The 18,657-nt window shown below is 38.6% G+C and overlaps 1 protein-coding gene across 2 annotated transcripts in view; it reads right to left on the bottom strand.

Moving 5' to 3' along the window:
- Positions 1-3,908: 3,908 nt before the first annotated feature.
- The window catches only part of KIAA1549 (KIAA1549 ortholog), a 110,106-nt gene continuing 95,357 nt past the window's right edge, over positions 3,909-18,657 (bottom strand). The window contains exons 18-19 of one of the 2 annotated variants that reach the window (XM_043966618.1): positions 18,343-18,491; positions 3,909-11,603 (exon numbers count right to left, since the gene is read on the bottom strand). In XM_043966618.1, coding sequence (XP_043822553.1) covers positions 11,346-11,603; positions 18,343-18,491 — 407 coding nt within the window. In that variant the 3' untranslated portion in view covers positions 3,909-11,345. The remainder of the gene's footprint in view (positions 11,604-18,342; positions 18,492-18,657) is intronic. The other variant, XM_043966619.1, reaches the window with a different exon arrangement.

Below are 18,657 nucleotides of genomic sequence, written 5' to 3'. Positions count from 1 at the left end.
CATTGGGGTAGGGAACTCCAAAATGAGAACGCTCCCTCTACCCATGCAGGTTGGCACCTTCTCTGCAACTTATGGTCTTAGAGAACCATCTAGAACACTGAGAAATGAAATGATTTGTCCAGGATCACACAGTCAATATACATCAAAGGCGGTGCTTGAACCCAGGTCTCCATGGCTTTGTGGCTGCCTCTCTATCCATTATGCTACAATCTTTCTCTTTCCAGTTCTTGATTGATGTGACAAGTGCTACAATGAATGTTTTCATATATTCTGGTTTTTATGTTCTTGGGGTATATGCCCTGTAGTTAGAAGAAATAAGTAATAAAAATAGCCAGCACATGTATCTAGCACTTACTATGCACCAGGCACCATGCTAAGTGCTTTTATCATTATTTGATCCTCACAAAAACACTGGGAGGCAGGTGTTATTATTATCCCCATTTTCACAGATGTGGAAACTGAGGCAAATGAAGGTTAAGTGACTTGCCCAGGGTCACACAGCTTCTAAGTGTTTGAAGTCAGATTTGAACTCAGGTCTTCCTGATTTCAGGCCTGTTGCTATATCCACTGAGCCTCTTAGCTACCTCAAGTACATACAACTCCCATTTATTCAGTTTCCTAGGACAAATGATTAGCATGAAATGGACACGAAGCACTCTGCAAGAGAAAGGATGGCATAGAATAAAGACAATAACTGAAAATATGCACTGGAATGAAGACTCTTAATAGTCAAAATTGTACCTGATGGGGGTAAAGAGGGAATTCCATCACAGGTGCAGTTGTGCTTCCAAAGGCTACGAATTTACCACAACTTTCTTTGCTTTATTTAATCTTCCTTCCACCCAATTGATATTAATTAAGTACTTAGTATGTACAAAATTATGTGAAGTCACAATAATACATAAGACATGATTCCTGCTCTCAAGGTGCTTACAATCTAAAAGAAATTATAAGATGTTCTAAGATAAATATGAAACAAAATAAAATATGCTAAGTGTGGGGCAGCTAGGTGGCGTAGTGGATAAAGCACCAGACCTGGATTCAGAAGTACCTGAGTTCAAATCCGGCCTCAGATACTTGACACTTACTAGCTGTGTGACCCTGGGCAAGTCACTTAACCCCCATTGCCCCACAAAAACAAACAAACAAACAAAAATATGCTAAGTGCATGAGAGGAGTATGATGTTCTATGTGATCAGATAAGCAAGAAATCACTTCCAGATGATGTAATCAAGGAAGGTTGTATCTATAAGGATGGGTAGGATAGAAATAGGTGGAGATGGGGATTGAAGCATTCCAGGCATAGAATGTAACAAGCGAAGTTGAGAGGTAAGAAAGTGGGATATCTTTAGGGGAATGATTTCAACATTTTGGCTGTAGAACAGATGTAAGGGGGTATATAGAGTATGGGAAATAAGGATAGAATGGCAGTTTAGAGATTGATTGTGTACTGCCTTGAATACTAGGCTGTTTGTCTTCATTAGGCAAAAGGGTACCATTAAGTTAGTGAAATGGTTAAATGATGTGATCATATGTGTGCACTAGGAAAAAAACAATTTAGCACTAGTATCTAAATAGTGGATTGGAGAAGGAGGGATGAGTTGAAGTGTCTCCCCAGATCTGACAGTGATCTAGGCAAAAAGATCAAGAGGGTCTGAACAAGTATGTGAATAGTGGAAGGGGAAATAAAGGGATGAATGCAAAGTAAAATCAACAAGGCTTAGTGACTGAATGGATGGATATGTTAGATGAAAGAGTCCCATGTAAACATTCTGAAGTTATATGCATAGATGATAGGGAGCAAATGGTGATACTCTTGACAGATAGGGAAATCAAGAAAAACATAATTTAGGGGAAAATAAATTCAGTTCTAGACTTATTGAGCTTGAGGTGTCAGTGAAACATTAATCAATTAATGAGATACCTAAACCTTTTAAGATTATATATAATTATATAATTTAACATATAATTTATCATAAAGATTATACATATACATATGCATACATGCATATGTATGTAAATAAAAAACTATGATTGACCCTAAGGTCATGTGGTGAACAAAAGTAGGCTGTAGATGTTTCCAGAAATGACTCGTACATAAGAAATGACAGGAGATAACTGTAAAGGGAACCTATGATCTGAATGGAAGATGGATCAATCATTTACCAAGAGTGAGAGAAAACAGATGTTCAGCCTACATGTTACATTAGTACCCATGTAATAGACTTGTTACAACTTGTAAGGGATCTCTGGATAGAGTTCAGGTGGATTCATGAATTTGGATAGTATAAAAAATTACAACTATAGTTTTACTAATCTCTAAACTTCCAAATTTTCTCCAATTTAAAAAGTTTTAATATTTTATTTTTTCCAATTATATATAAAACAATTATTATTATTATTATTATTTTGCAGGGCAATGAGGATTAAGTGATTTGCCCAGGATCACACAGCTAATAAGTGTCAAGTTTTTGAGGCTGGATTTGAACTCAGGTATTCCTGAATCCAGGGCTTTATCCACTGTGCCACCTAGCTGCCCCCAAAACAATTTTTTAACCTTTATTTTTTCTTAATTTTGAGTTCCAACCTATTAAAAAAACCCCAAACAGAAACTGTTTTCAGAAAGGATTCAAAGGTTTCACCATGACATAGGGGTCCACGACACAGAAATGTTAAGATCCTCTGGCCTAGTGGTATACAAATCAGATAGACTCACTAAACATGGTTTATGGGAGGACATGGACAGGAGCCTTCTATATTATTGAGGGGAGAACCTAGAAAGAGGAGAACCCAGATCTACTGAAGAAATAAAGTACATAATTGAGCAAAATAAACTCCAAAAGTTTGGTATCCAGTATTTATAATATCTCTTTTTATATCTTTCACAATTTAAAAGGATGCACTCCAACCCTCCCACCTTGCCCACAGTTCTAGTATTTTTGGACTTAGCAAATACATCTAGCTTTATCCTACCCAACCATTACTCTTTATGAGTTTAAAGATTTTGATATCCCAGTTATCTTTGGAAAAATGAAGAATCCTTTTTGTTTTCAATTTTTTTTTGGGGGGGTGGAGCAATGAGAATTAAGTGATTTTCCCAGGGTCACACAGCTAGTGTCAAGTGTCTGGGGCTGGATTTGAACTCAGGTCCTCCTGAATCCAGGGCAGGTGCTTTATCCACTGTACCACCTAGCTGCCCCCATGAAGAATCCTTTTAAAAAATTCTCAACAAAATAGGCTCACAATAGATTCCATTTGGCTAACTTAGTCCTCTGGAAGGTATATGGAAGTTGCTGAGTTGAATGGCGCTGGCAAATGTTAGTGAAACCATTACAAAATCAGCAACCTCAAAAGAATTATCATGTCTACAGGATTTTAAAAATTACTTATGCCAGGATCTAAGGTGGGGTGTTATCCAAATTAGAGAAGACAGAGGTTCATGAAGCTAGAAGTGATCTTCTTTCCACCTCATTTTTTTTTTTTTTTGGTAAAGCAATTGGGGTTAAGTGACTTGCCTAGGGTCACACAGCTAGTAAGTGTTAAGTGTCTGAGGCTGGATTTGAACTCAGGTCCTCCTGAATCCAGGGCCAGTGCTCTATCTACTGCGCCACCTTAGCTGCCCCCAACCTCATTTTTGTTGAAGATAAAATGAGACATCTGTAAACTGTGTTGCAAACCTTAAATTCCTATTAGCTAGGCATTAGACTGTGATTTCCTTGAGATCAGGGGCTTTTTTGCCTTTTCTCCCCTTTTATTATATCCCCAGTGCTTAGCACAATGTCTGACACCCAGTTGGCACATAATAAATGTTAGGTGACTGACAGCTGATTAATCACTGTCACACTAGACAAAAAGGAAGATTATCCCAGTGCAAAGAAAATCAAGAAAAAATATAAATTTGACACCAATTCTTAGTATTTATTGACATTTCCATTTAAACTGCTAGGAAAGCTGTATAAATTGTAAACATGGAAACCAAACACTTGCATAAATTATTTCAAAAAACTACAGCAATGAGAAAACTGCAGCTACCAAAGGATAAAAACATAAATGACTAACAGAAGGGGAAAGTTCAATTTCTCAACCATGTATGCGGAACTGAGACTTAAAAGCCCCTTCCCTAGAAAAGGCAGGAAAATCATGGTGTCTAGTTCAAGTTGCCGTGTGGATGTTGGGCTTTCTGTGCATTTACACACACACACACACACACACACACACACACAAACAGTTATAACCTAGGGGTAGGGGACAGGAAAAATCAGGAGAAAGGTCCTTGAATACCCAGGGAGAGAAATGACAGAACCCAAAACAGCTTAACTAAAAGCATTTAAAGCAGAACCACCCTTTTCACAATCTGCTCCATGCATGCTTGAGCTCATCTCCACCTGGGAAAGGAAAATCAGAGGTACCCTTGATTATCACCTAGAGCAAATCCCCAGTGCTCTGAAGCAATCATTTTAGCTGACCTTTAGCTTCTCCTGTGTTCCACAAGGCTTTAGCTAGCCACACCTGTGAGACGAAAGTGCTATCCTGGAAGCCAGACTTGAATTTGACATTTCAGTTTTCCTGCCTGTTAGAGATAGGAGGCAAATCCCAGTAATGCATACCAGCTGTTTGGTGGGCATGAGAAAAGACTGTTCTCATTGTTCTAAACTGTCCGAAAAAGTGAACAAACAGTTCAAACAGTTCTCCGTGGTGACGTTTTGACTAATGTGAGACTCCAAAATGAAGGTATTCCACTGTCATCTCTTTTCCTTCCACTTGCTTATGTTTGGGTAAAGGTGCCAGAGATTGATGGAAAGGCTCCCAAACCAGGCAAACCAGGAGAGATGGAAAAGCAAAGGGTCCGAGTAATCCCCAGTTTGGATTATCCACCTTCTAAAAAATCCTTGAGCTGGTTGAATGTGCATCAGGTTAAGACATTTGGTTTTTCCACTGTTTTTACCAAAGCCTGCTCATCCATGGCTACTGCATTTAGGGTTTAATTCCCATTTCCTTTAGTGTAATGCTATCAGGTGAATCTGTGATATGGTACACATTAGCAGATGTAAACATAGAGTCAGGATTTTCCTGTAGGATTTAGCAAGGAATGTATGAGTCTTTGTTTAAACATCACCTTCCCCCCTCCACCACCAAAAAAAGGTCACTGTCAGAACAAAAAGGAGAAAATAAACAGTATATACTCTTTGAATTAATCATGTTTTAAGTACTGATTGGAAAGCTCTTTATAAATTCCAGGTGTAGGTACTGTACAACTTCACAATCTCACCTTTACAATTATTCCATATTTAACAGTAGTTGAAAATTTTAAAGTATGTTTCAATTCACTATTCTGAGTTTGAAATTATAAAATTAAATGTTTTTTTATTATGAAAAAACTGTTCACATTGAAAGTCTACAGGAAAAGATGACCTCTGAAGTTCCTCCTTGCTTCAAATCTGTGATTCAAATATGATACCTGATTTGTCTTTCTTTGGACAAATATGAACAAAAGAATGGCCTTTGAGAACTGTCCTGGAGGTAGTAATAAAGAGGGTAAACCTTAAAAAAAATAAACAAAACCCAAACCCAAACCAACTAATGTCAATGCTACAGTGAAGTATGAGTATCCTTAGACAAATCCCAGTGAAGTTTCTAACAAGCTAGGATGCCCCAACCTGAGCTGGTAGGGCTGCTGGAAGGAAAGGGCTCCCATGAGGTGAGGTTAATTTCTTTGCTCTTTGACATGTAATGAGTAACTTGTAAATTTGCAAATGCAAATTGGCATGAAAGTTAATAGCGTGATGATCCCTGGAGCAATCACTCCAGTGGCTCAGCAACTTATCTGTAAATGGGAAACCAGAAAGCTTAAAAAAAAAAAAAAAAGAACAGAATCCATTTTACTCAGACTGGTCTCAGGTAGGAGGCTCCATCATCTGTGCTTTGCACCATTTGTCTCACACAGATGGATAGATACGGGTGGGCAGGGAAGCCTCCCCCTCTGCTTTTCAGTACCACATGCACTAAAATCAAAACACAGTGAGTTTCAATATAAATTGAACAGAACAAAACAAAGAAGGCTTTACGTACTTGTACCATAGATGAACATTGAGAAAGCACATTCCCTTCTTTCTGCGGCCCCCATAGTCATTTATGCATTCAATTTACATGCTAGGTTTGGTTTTTTTTTCTCCTTCATGACTGAATTCTAAGGTAACATTGACTGTAGAAAGCAAAGGGTTGTTATTTTCCTTTTGCAATACTTGTCCTGTGTCTTGTTTTTCCATCACCTTGGATCAACCCATCAGATCACTGACCTCTAAACAATAAACCTGTTATGTTCACCCTACTGTCTTCACACCTGACACGTACTCTGCTGTCAGTTGCTTTTGCCTTCATACCATATCAAGAGTCTGGCTCCTTTCTTGATGGATCTACAGTCACTACCTTGGTTGCACCTGGGATTATTTCTTGCCTGAAATACTACAACCTTCTTTGAAAAAAAGATTTCCATCTCTAGGGTCTCCTCTCTCCTACTGATCCTTAATATTGTTCCCCACCTTGTCTTTTTCACTCTTAACAATGCCACCTTCCATGTTTTTCCACTCTATTTTGGGACCAAGTTGTTCAACCTTTATCAAAACCGAATCTCACTTCATCTCATTTTTGGCAATCCCCTCATCTCCTTTATCTACTCTCTGCATTAATTTGCTAACCTGTTCCCACCATCTTGTAAGCTACTTATGAAATCTCTCTTCTGTGATGCTTTCTGTTTCTAGCTAGAGGGATATATAGCCATCTCCCCATGGACCCAACCAGAAATGTCAATATCTTAGCTTTCTCATTAATCACTGCCTAACAATGTGTACTTCATCCTATTTGTAAATGATTTTGGTATGCCACTTGGTGCTTATATTTTAATAATTATTATTTAGTTGTATTCCCCATCTTTTGATCTGCCATATTAACGTAGTCTGTATCATGTGCAGAGAGATGTTTAACAAATACTTCTTCATTAGGAAGAGGGCAAATGAAGTGATATTAAAGCAGATTAAGAGAAGAGAAAATTATCGAATATACTTGAACTTACAATCAAGTGGGTTCATTCACCTGATTATCCATTCTTGTGCAATACTTCCTGGTATTTGAATAACACTTCATACTTTTCCAGAGCCCTTTCAAACACTTTATAAGCTGTTTGACTGATGAGAATATTGAGGTTCAGAGATTAGAAGGGAGTTGCCCAGGGTCACAATGCAAGGTGACACAGCCAGCACTAGAACCAGTTGTCTTGACTCCTGTTGCAATGTTGAGTATCTGGGGAGAGGGAGAGATAATCATTTCCCCAAAAGAAATTCCTCCCAACTTTCCCTCCAAATTGACAGTCTGTATCACCAGGTCACTGATAATACAATTTGATATTTTAAAATGTTAAATAGGTAAATAGGTATCGGAGTATCCTATTCATTTTAATTCTTTTTTTTTTTTTTGGTGGGACAATGAGGGTTAAGTGACTTGCCCAGGGTCACACAGCTAGTAAGTATCAAGTGTCTGAGGCTGGATTTGAACTCAGGTTCTCCTGAATCTAGGGCCAGTGCTTTCTCCACTATGACACCTAGCTGACTCTTTCACTTTAATCTTAGAGCCAAAAAAGAGAAAAATAGGATCTCAAAGCCCTAAGTTAACTACTATAAGCATGAAGTGCCTTCTTTGAAAGCAACAAGTGAGCAAGAGGAGAGCATTGTGCATGCTTTCTGGCCCTTCGTTTTAGTCAGTGATAGCTCTGTATCTTCCAGTGTCTTTGCTTTAATTTTGGTGACCCACGAGACACTTTATTGCTGAAGGGATTTTAGTGGAAATGAATGCAAGCTGGTTTCATGTTATAACAGCTAGGAAACTACAAAAGGCAACTGCCTATCTGACAGGCTTACTGTATCAGTTCACAAATAGACTTGAATAGTTTCTTTGGTCTTGAATTTTTTTTTAAATGACAGTTTCAAGACTGGATGCAGAGAAAGAATATCGTTTTGACAAAAATGAAGGCCATTCAATTGCTATGCTGCATTTCTTTATGGAAGCCTACTTCTGAAGTGTACAGCAGAGACAGATGACTAGAGGAGGACAAGGAGGATGGGGAAGGACTTCAGGGTTATGCCTTTTGAGGGTCAGCTCAAGAACCAGGGATGCTTAGGGCTGTTCTCAAGTAGGTAAGAAGCTGTCATGGAAAAGAGAGTTTAGATTTGTGTTATTTGGCCTCAAAGAGTACAACCATAAGCAATAAGTGAAGTTGTAAATAGGTTAACTTTGGCTTCATGTAATGAAAACTCCTTAACAATAAGAGCTATCCACAAGGAAAATGGGCTGCTTTGTGAGGTGGTAGGTTCCCCCTTCACTGAAGACCTTCAAGTGGAAGCTGGAAGTAGAAGAGATTCTTGATCAGGTGTGGACTGGACCAACCGTGACTGAAGTTTCCTCCCAGTCTGAGATGCTCTGATTTATTTTTCTATTGTTTGTTCAGATGACCAAATACACATGTCACAAACAATAGCTGGGAGGAAGGGGAAGTTGACATGTCTCCCTTCTGCTATCACCGGGTTGCAATACTCTTAGTAAAATTCAACAGTAAATTCAACAAAACAAATTCTCCTGCTAATGAATTTTCTTTTCCAGAAAGCAGTGCTTTCTAAGCTGTTTACACCCTCTTGGCTGCCATTAAGTGCCTCTTACCCTTCAACTCCCCTCACTCTTTCTGACTTCAAATGCTTCAATCAAGCAACCTTAATTTTAAAAGCATTTTGAAATGATTACTGGGCCTTTTAGAATTATCACTTAGAAATTCTTGAAGGCCCGGGGTAAGAGGTAAACTTTGTTTTAAAGGACAGCCACCACTAGCTAAAAACCATACCTTCTAACTCTGGCCAAGCCTATGGGCACTTTCTCAGAATGATGCTTGTAAATAATTGAAGGAAATGCTAAATTTCAGTTGGTGAAAATAAAGAAGTATTTTTTTTTCCCATTCAAATTCATGGACCTTCTGAAATCTAGCCACAGACCCTTTGGGAATAAGGGAAGGGACAAGGGAATAAGCATTTATTAAGCACCTACTATGTGCCAGGCACTATGCTAAACACTTAACAATTTTTATCTCATTTCACAACAACCCTGGAAGTCAGGCGCTATTATTTTACAAATGAGGAACTGAGGCAAACAGAGATTAAGTGACTTGTCCAGGGTCATATAACTAGTAAGTGTCTGAGATCGGATTTGAACTCAGATCTTCCTGACTCCAGGCACTGTGCTACTTAAATAGGAGTCTGTGAATCCTACATTAAGAACCCCTAGTCTGACCAATTGTGATTAATTCACAAAAGAAAAAGTAAGCTTTTAATGAGAACCTATTTTTATTTTTCTAATGTTCTTAGAAACTGACCTGAATTTTTTTTTTTTTTTTTGGTGAGGCAATTGGAGTTAAGTGACTTGCCTAGGGTCACACAGCTAGTAAGTGTTAAGTGTCTGAGGCCGGATTTGAACTCAGGTCCTCCTGATGCCAGGGCCAGTGCTCTATCCACTGTGCCACCTAGCTGCTCCCTGACCTGAATTTTTAATCTTCAAAAATCTGTTTTACACATAGTAGTAATAAAACTTTGTTGAATTGAATTTGTAACTCTGCTCCTTTGTACAGTCAAACATCTGAGTAAGCCATAGAGGACACTACCTTTTGTTTTTCAAATTTACTGTGCTCAACTGGAAGAATCTGTGCTACTGCAGCAAGCTACCTAATGGTCCTAACAACATTCAGTGTCTTTAAAAAGCAGGAATGTTTGGGATGTAAATTCCTTGTCCTTAGGATCAAGTATCAGCCACAAGCTGTACTCAATTTTTCTGTAACCAAAACAACACACATAAAGAAGCCAGGAGATAAGTCAAACTGTCTGGGTCCCAAGGAGCTCTTTTCCTTGTCCAACCTACTATGAAGAAGTCTGGCTGACCTTGGGTCATCTCCCCAGTCCTGTCACACTAGAAACACGATTCTAGCAACGTACCCATTTCAACAAAATACTATCAAAACAAAACAAACTAAGAAGCAAAACTCAGCTACAACAATTTGGGAGGGCCTGGGTTTCACTGTAATTCAAAAAATCCAAAACTTGCTTAGGTAGGACCATAGGGTTTAGAGCTAGAAAGAACATCAGAGATCACAAATGGTGCAAGCCCTTACTGTAAAGAGGAAGAAAATGAATCCTGAAGACACATGAAGTGACTTGCTCTAAGTCACAAAAAGAGTAATTCCTGACAAAGCAGGGATTCCAACCCAGGGCCTCTGACGCCCAATCTTAAAAATTTGTAAATTCTAAATCAACAGTGTGAGGTGTAGGACAACGGTGAGGTGACAACTGAGAAAAACTCTGCTTCATCGTATAGAAATGGATTTTACAATGAATGGTATTAACATGGGATTCTGTTGATAAGTGAAAACACCTGATTCAGGAAAAAAAAAGTACATACAAAAATGAATTTAAATCAACACAGATTTTCAATAACCAAATAAATATTAAGCCTTTTTTTAAAAAGGAAGGTTTTCCTTTCCTACAGAGAATGCATCCTTCTATAGATCCTCGCAAAAAAAAAAAAAATGGCCATGATTTCATTTCAAAGCAAGGTCAAGGAACACTTAGAGCCGCAGCACCAGAATACAAGGAGGAGGGCATGCAGAGGACAGCTTTGTTTGGAATCATCCGGCACTTAGAGCTTCCCCATTTGGGTTTCTTATTAGTCATTCACTTTTTCCCCCTCTTCTCTGGACAATCCTATCATTCTTATTGTTAGTACTACTATTACAATGAGTTTCTATGGAGAAGGGAAAAAAATAAACAAGCTTTTAACAAAATGTCCTTGAATTCTTCCCCCCCCCCCAAAAAAAAACCAAAGCAGCAACATGATCATACTTATCTGAACTACAAAGCCTTATATAATGAAAAATGCTTGATTCCTTTAATCCCTTAATCCTTCTACAAATTTTAATATTTTCCCCTTAAACAGTCTAATTTGGGAATATTCTCCTCTTGGTTTGTTGTTTTTTGGTGGAGTCTTGCTTTTGACCTAAAACGTAGCAGTTGGCTGGATCCAAGTGGTCATGAAATGACCAACATATTAAACAGGTTTACAAACTGGAAAGTGGTCACTTGTGGCATCTTCTGTCTTTAAAACTTGCCTTCCTGCCCCGCCCCACCCCACATAGACACACACACCGGTCTCTTGTACAGTAGAGGTTCACCCCTTTTATAAAACAACAACTCAGCTGGCTTCCTTTTAGTCTTACTTCCATAGGAAGCAGATACTTGGCAAATTAGCAAAGGAAGGATGGATCAGCTATGGAAGTTCTGCACTGTGGCCTGTTTCTGGGAGAGTCGAAGGAGCTCCTCTCGGATGGCTTTGATGAGAGAAGCGGAGGAATGCCCTGGTTGGAGATCTTCTGTAGAACTGGTGTTGTTGTAGCACAGCCCTGGCCCTTGCAGGCTCCTGTGGGGGAGGTGAGTAGGTGGTGCAGAGGGCTCCCTACCCGAAGTCCTTGGCACCTGAAACAATGGTGAAGAAGAATACTCTTGGTGTCCAAGCCCATGAGTCTGAAAAAACACAGCAAGGATTACTGTACTTCTTGAACAACAATGATTAGAAAACAATAGCTAAAGGTAGTAACCAATTGTCCTTCCATAACTTTCCCCCCATTCCCCAATTTCCAACTTGGATTCAGCCAGGTCAATTTTCATTCTTATCTCTCCCCACCCCTTTACCTGAAGCTGGAGGGAGTGGGCATGGCAGCAATGGTAGCCTTCCCACCAGGGAAAGCATGAATATGTCAATGTGGGGTGATAGGAAGGCAGGATCCTTTGGGGTAGGGATGGACATGCCTAGAGATGAACTGAGGAAGCAGGAAAAGTTACTTTCACAAACAACTTTGAAAGATTCAAGATCTCTAATAAATGTCATGACCAATCATTCTTGAGGATTGATGATGAAGAATGTACCTGTCCCCCTGACAGAGAGGTGATAGATTCGAGATACAGGACAAGACCCAAATTTTTGGACAATGAGGGAATGTTTTGTTTGACTATGCAGAACTGTGACAAGGATTCTATTTTTCTTTTTTTCCCCAATGGGGATTGAGTGGGGGTGGTAGGAAGAGAAAACAAATATTTATTACTTTAAAAAATAAATTAAATATTAAAAAGTTACTTTCTTTGATGTACTTTATGTGTGTATATATGCAAATTTTAAATTACTAATTAAAAAAAAGTTAATTTGGACTTGTAATTTCATCAGTGCAGGCAGCTTCTAGTGAGGAACTTCTCTTACCAATGTAGGTCAGTACCCCTCTTCAAAAAGTCAGAGAGTCACTTGCCTGGATCACTGAGAAGTTAAAAGACTTGTCCAAAGTCACATAGCTAGTATGTATCAGGGATGGGACTCAAATTCCCTAATGTCTTATTAACAAAACCGCTTCTAGTTAAAGGCGATAGGAATCAAGCAAATGCTCAGTGGTCATAAGGGCTGAGTGGGGTTTCTCACTCACTCTAGGAGTTGACAGGGGACAGTCAAACACAGGGTGGCAGAAGGGGTGGCAATGATTGCACCTGAGGTTAGAAAAGGAGCAGGACATGGGTGTGAGAAAAATACTGGAAACAAGCAAACAAAACAAACAAAAAGACAAAGACATAGAGAGAGAGTTTTAAAAATCTAGTTACTCTTTGGATGTCACCTATGGAGAAGAGCAATATGAGCTAAAAACAAAACACCACGATTCATTTGCTAACATTTGTACTGTGTAGATCAGTCAACATATTGTCTTAACAAGAAATGGCAGCATTTTTTTTTGACATTTGTATAGTATCTAATTAAAATAGCTTCAAGATGTGTAAGTATTTAAGAGGGCCAAACAATGGTTTCAATGGTTTTGCAATAAATCATTGGTCTGGTATTTCAGAGGACAATAAATCTTGCCCCTGGGCTAAGAAAAAGGATGCCAGAAAAGAATGCAATACACAGGTCAAATCTACTTACACCTCACTGAGGAGAGATTCAGATTTCTTTTTATTATAGTTAGAACATAGAGTTTGGAAAACTTTTAGGAGTGGTGTCAAAGGATCATAATTCCAGGCAATGTAACTCTCTCTACCAATATTAGTCAACATTTTCTCTAGAGTTCATAGTTTCCGAGATGCTTAGAGCACCAAGAGGGGCCAAGATGGGTCAGATGTGGGACTGGCATTCAGGCCTTCCAGCCTTCCAGGTGAGCCCTCGAGGAATTTTTACAATAAATCTTTTTATTTGGAGGAATTTTTGCCCTAAGACCATGATAAATGTCTGACCGCCTCTCCCTAAACAATATTTCAGGAAAGTTACAGCCACGATTCACTTCACTCCCTCCTCCTTCATAGCCAGTGATCTTTGCCAACATCCAGGCTCCCCTTCACCCTTTCTTCCCTTCTCCTCACCCCAGCCCATTCTTCTAGAACCATGATCAGATGAACTCTGCCAACATTCCAGGATGGTGTATGTCAATCTCTTCTCCTATAACCCACTCCCTATCTCATTAACTTAGAGTCAGAAGTGTTCCCTTCAGTATAGAAGCTGCTTAAGGGTAGACACAGTTCTTTTGTGTTTGTACGAATGCTCAGTACAATTCTTGGTATCTAGCAGGCCCTTAATAAATGCTTTCCTACTCACCCACAAGATACAGATTTGGAGTTGGAAAGGATCTTCGAGGCCATTTGGTTCAACCCCCTCATTTTACAGATGAGGAAGCTAAGTGACTTCTTTAGGGTCACACAAGTTACTAAGGGGCAGAGGTCGGATCTGAAGAGGTCTTTACTCCTGAAATAAATTGTTCTTTCCACTGTTTCATAATGCCATTCATTCATTCATTCATTCATTCATTCATTCATTCATTCATTCATTCATTCATTCATTCATAGAGCTATAGATATCTTGTTGAATCCCTAATAAATGTCTTTGGGATTTGAAAGTTACTTCTCCTCAATGCTTTTTTTTTTTTTTTGGCTGGGCAACGGGGGTTAAGTGACTTGCCTGCAGATCACACAACGAGTAAGTGCCCAGTGGTCTGTCTCCATTGAGCAACCTAACTGCCTTCTACAGAGCAGAACCATGTTATTTATATAATAATGTTCCTTTAATGCTATTTCACAAATGCAAAATACTTAAAAAAAAAAACTAGGCAAATACTCAAGTCCAGATAGCTAAAACCTACTTTAAGACATTCTACAGGAGAAAAACATTCTAAAGCTAACTTTCCTATCCCTAAATAAGATTTGGGATACAATAAAAAGAATCTTAGATTTCAAGTCAAGGGACTTCAATAATGATAACAATACTGTAGAGAAAAACAACTTTGAAAGATTTAACACTCTATTCTACACAATGATAAGCTACAAATCCAAAAGAATGAGGACAAATCACAACCTTCAACTCTTGACTGAGAGATAAGGATAAAGAACTTAAAATGTAGAGATAGGCATTTTTCAAACATGAATAAAGTGCAAATTTATTTTGCCAGACTAGGTAGCTATGTATCAAGGAGTTTGTTTTTTTAAAATTTGCTCAATGTGGGGTGGGGTGGGACAGTCATTTACAAAAATATTTGTTACTTGAAAAAAAATTTTAAGAATCATGAAAAAAAAAAAAGAACCTGAATTCAAACTCTAGCTCAACTCTTTACCACCATGGCAAACTTCAATAAGCTGATGAATAGCTCTGGACCTATTTTTCCTCATTTATAAAATAAAGGGGGGCAGCTAGGTGGCGCAGTGGATAAAGCACCGGCCTTGGATTCAGGAGGACCTGAGTTCAAATTTGACCTCAGACACTTGACACCTACTAGCTGTGTGACCCTGGGCAAGTCACTTAACCCTCACTGCCCCGTTAAAAAAAGGGGGGGGTATATTATATTAATTGTAACTCCTTCCATTTCTAACTCCCTTCATTGATGAGATGCAGAACTATGGATATGGAATGTTGCTGATGCTGGAACATAGAATATTTTCAGTGGTTTTGTTTAACTTTTTTTTTTAACTTTCTTTCAAAGAAAGGCTTACTATTGGGGAAAGGAACATTTTCAGAATGACTATAATGTACAAATAAAAGGCATCAATAAAACTTTTTCTTTTTAAAAAGTGATTCCTCTGTTCCAAACATCCGAAGCATTTGTTATTTTATCTGCTCAAGTGTAGAGTTATAGCCCGTGAGATCTAACTCCTTTATGCTACACATGAGAAAACTAAAGTCTAGAAAACTTAAATAATATGACCAAGGCTATACACAAGTTACATTCACTTAGAGAGAATTCATTTAACTGAAATTTAGGCATAATGTCAAAGACAAATCCAAAAGTTCAAAAAAATTTTTTCCACCTAAAATTTTCTCTTAATAGCCAGGCAGCTCCCTGAGAGACAGAAGAGATTATTCTTTAGAAAAACAGGTGAGGACATTTGCAGAAACTACTTGTGCCCACATAATATAAGGTTTGCATTCACATATTAGCTAAATTTTCTCTCAAAGATGAGGAACCATGTTCTTTTGTTTTGTTTGTTTATTTTTTTGCAGGCAATGGGGGTTAAGTGACTTGCCCAGGGTCACAAAGCTAGTAAGTGTCAAGTGTCTGAGGTCAGATTTGAACTCAGGTCCTCCTAAATCCAGGGCCGGTGCTTTAACCACTGTGCCATCTAGCTCCCCCCAGGAACCATGTTCTTATACAGAACCCGTGAAAAGGTTAGTTGTTGGATATCTCAAAATTAGTTTGCTCTTTGGAATGCCTCAAATGTCACCTAGTGAGGCAGCACTAGTTACAATATTTTTTTAAAAAACTCACTACAAATTACAAATAGCTATTAATGTGGGCATATGAGATAATGTATACTTGGTTATGATTTCAAAGATAAATTCCAGGCATTATCACAGAAATATCACCTGCTAATTCTGGTCACATATTCTGTTAAAAAGCCCCAAAGCTCTGTCCTGGGCTTTCTTTTCTATTCTCTTGACACTCTCACTTAGGTGTCTTCATCAGCTCTGTCACCATTTCTGTGCAGATGACTCTCTTATTTCCACATTTAGGACAGGTGTCTGTCCTAAGATTCAGGCCCATATCATCAACCGTCATTGGACATTTCTAACTGGATAGCCTATGTGTATCTCAAACACGACATGTCTAAAACAGAAATCATTATTTTTCTTTCAAAAGCCATTTGCATTCCTAATCTCCCTATTTCTGATGAGGGCACCACCAACTTTCTAGTCTCCTAGGTTTGAAACCTTGGTACCAACCTCCACTCCTCACACTCCCTTACCATACATATCTAAGTCAGTTGCCAAATATTTTCATTTCTACCTTCACATCGCTGGCATCCATCCCCTTCTCTCCACTCATACAACCCTAACTCTTGTTCTGTCCTTCATTAACTCTTGACTAGTCTACTGAAATAGCCTACTATTTGATATCCTGCCTCAATCAGGTCTCTCCCTCTCCAATCTACTATGCTGCCACCAAATTAATTTACTGTAAGGTACAAAAAGTTCAAGAGATATAGTTTCTGGGTAATTTATAATTTTAATTGTGCTAGTGCATGATTAATACAAGGATGGTAATTTGTCTGTCTCTCCTTAACCAAAGACCACTCAGGAAGCCAACAGGTAGCAATCAGCTCTGAGTGGTTAACAATTAACGAAAAGATGACTTTTATAATGAGAGGTGGGCTTATTTTAATGAGGGGCTAGGGGCTAGAGCCAAGTGATCAGAGTCACTTAGTCTTGGTCAAAGAGGCTTATCTATACCCATACCACTAGGGTAATATGGACAAAAGGGAGAATCACCCAGACCTGTCTGACTAAAACACAATGGGCAGGAATCCATCAATATACCTAAACTAGAATTTCTTTATTTTTTGACCAAATCTATGTTTTCCATCTCATTATCAGCTCTGTACTTCAAAGGCTGCCTGAATAACTTACAGGGGCTGATTTCTGAATGAGGAAATAGAAAAGGGGAAAAAACCTTAGTCCTAATTCAATAATTTGTTATTAATATAAGATAATCATTTCTCTCATTTCCTAAAGCACAAATCTGACTATGTCACCTTCCCAGTCAATAAATTATAGTCACTACTTACCATTTCTAGGACTAAACATATACCCCTCTGCTTAAAGTCCCTTCCTACATTTCTAGTCTTCTCACACATTACTCTCCTCCACTCCCTCTATCATTCAGCCACACTGGCCTATTTGATGCTCCTCAAACAGTGCACTCCATGTCCTTTATCTGGGGCTTTGCAATGTCTGTCCCTCATACCTGGAACCTCCACCTCTTAGAGCCCTTGGGTTTCTTTGAGTCTCAACTCAAGGGCTGTCTTCTGCAGGAAGTACCTCCTGTTCTCATCCTCCACCCCTAGCTGTTCCTATCTCCCCATCCAAGGGTAAATGATGTCTGCTTTGCATGTATCTTGTATAGAAAATCCTCTCTCTATATACTGACTTCCCCATTAATAATGGTTAATAATAATAATAGTTAGCATTTATATAATACAGATATCTCATTTGGCCTTCACAACCACCCTGTGAAGGAGGTGCTACAGTCACATAGTAAGTGCCTGAGGATGGATTTGAACTCAGGTCTAGCAGCTCTATGCATTGTGGCATTAGAAGATAAGCTCCTTAAGAAATGGAACTATTTTGTCTTTGTATCTCCAGCTTAATATGGGGCCTGACTTAAAGTGCTTAATAAATGGCTGTTGACTTATTGATTGTGGTCTAACATTTGTTACAAAGAAAAGAGCACATTCTGTCAAAATGAACAGAAATTAAAAATAACTTCCCTCCTACTCTTGCCTTTATGATTTTCCAATCAAAACTTATAATTTGAACACGATGTAAGGGGACACAAAACAAGGAGACTATTATCATTATTTTTTTAAATTTATATTATTCTAATAATATTTATATTTTTCTTCATTTTTTATTTATGCCTTTTGCTGATTTATTTTGCAATATTAATGGCATTACCTTTTCATCAAAAGGTAAATGGTTTAAATTTTATAGTTTGATTGGGGGAGGAGTTTCAATTCTGTATTTGTTTATCTGTTGAGAAGACTGTTTCTAACAGAAATTGATTGTAGGGTTGGTTGGTTGTTGTTATTGTTGTTGTTGTTGTTGTTAAGGAACATGGAGGAAAACAACCAAAAGAAGGAAAAAACAAAGCCAGACAAAAAGCGGCTGAGGAGGAGTGGAAAGGACAATCCCAAAGATACCTAAATTGTGTCAGAGGTTTTAAAAATAATTCAAACACAAACTACTCACAGCATCTCTCCGCCCAGATTCATCTTCCCCATGATAGGAGGGCCATCCTGGCCCACTATACTGGCCTGTTCTGCTGGATGGAATCTCTACTGGTTGTGCGCCGATTCTGCTGGCAATGCCCACCTGTGTGAGATGCTGCATCTGCGAACCTTAAGAACAAACATCTTTGTCAATAGTTATTATCACAGCAACTCAGCATGCCACAAGGACGTTACAAAATGTACAGCACTTGCAGCAATCACTTATTCGTTAGAACTGGAAACACCCGGGCTAAGAAGGCAGACAGTAAGAACTGAGATTTCTGGTCTATAAAAA

Source organism: Dromiciops gliroides, chromosome 5, assembly GCF_019393635.1.
Source record: "Dromiciops gliroides isolate mDroGli1 chromosome 5, mDroGli1.pri, whole genome shotgun sequence".
NCBI lineage: Eukaryota > Metazoa > Chordata > Mammalia > Microbiotheria > Microbiotheriidae > Dromiciops > Dromiciops gliroides.
This window is presented reverse-complemented; position numbering and strand designations above follow the sequence as displayed.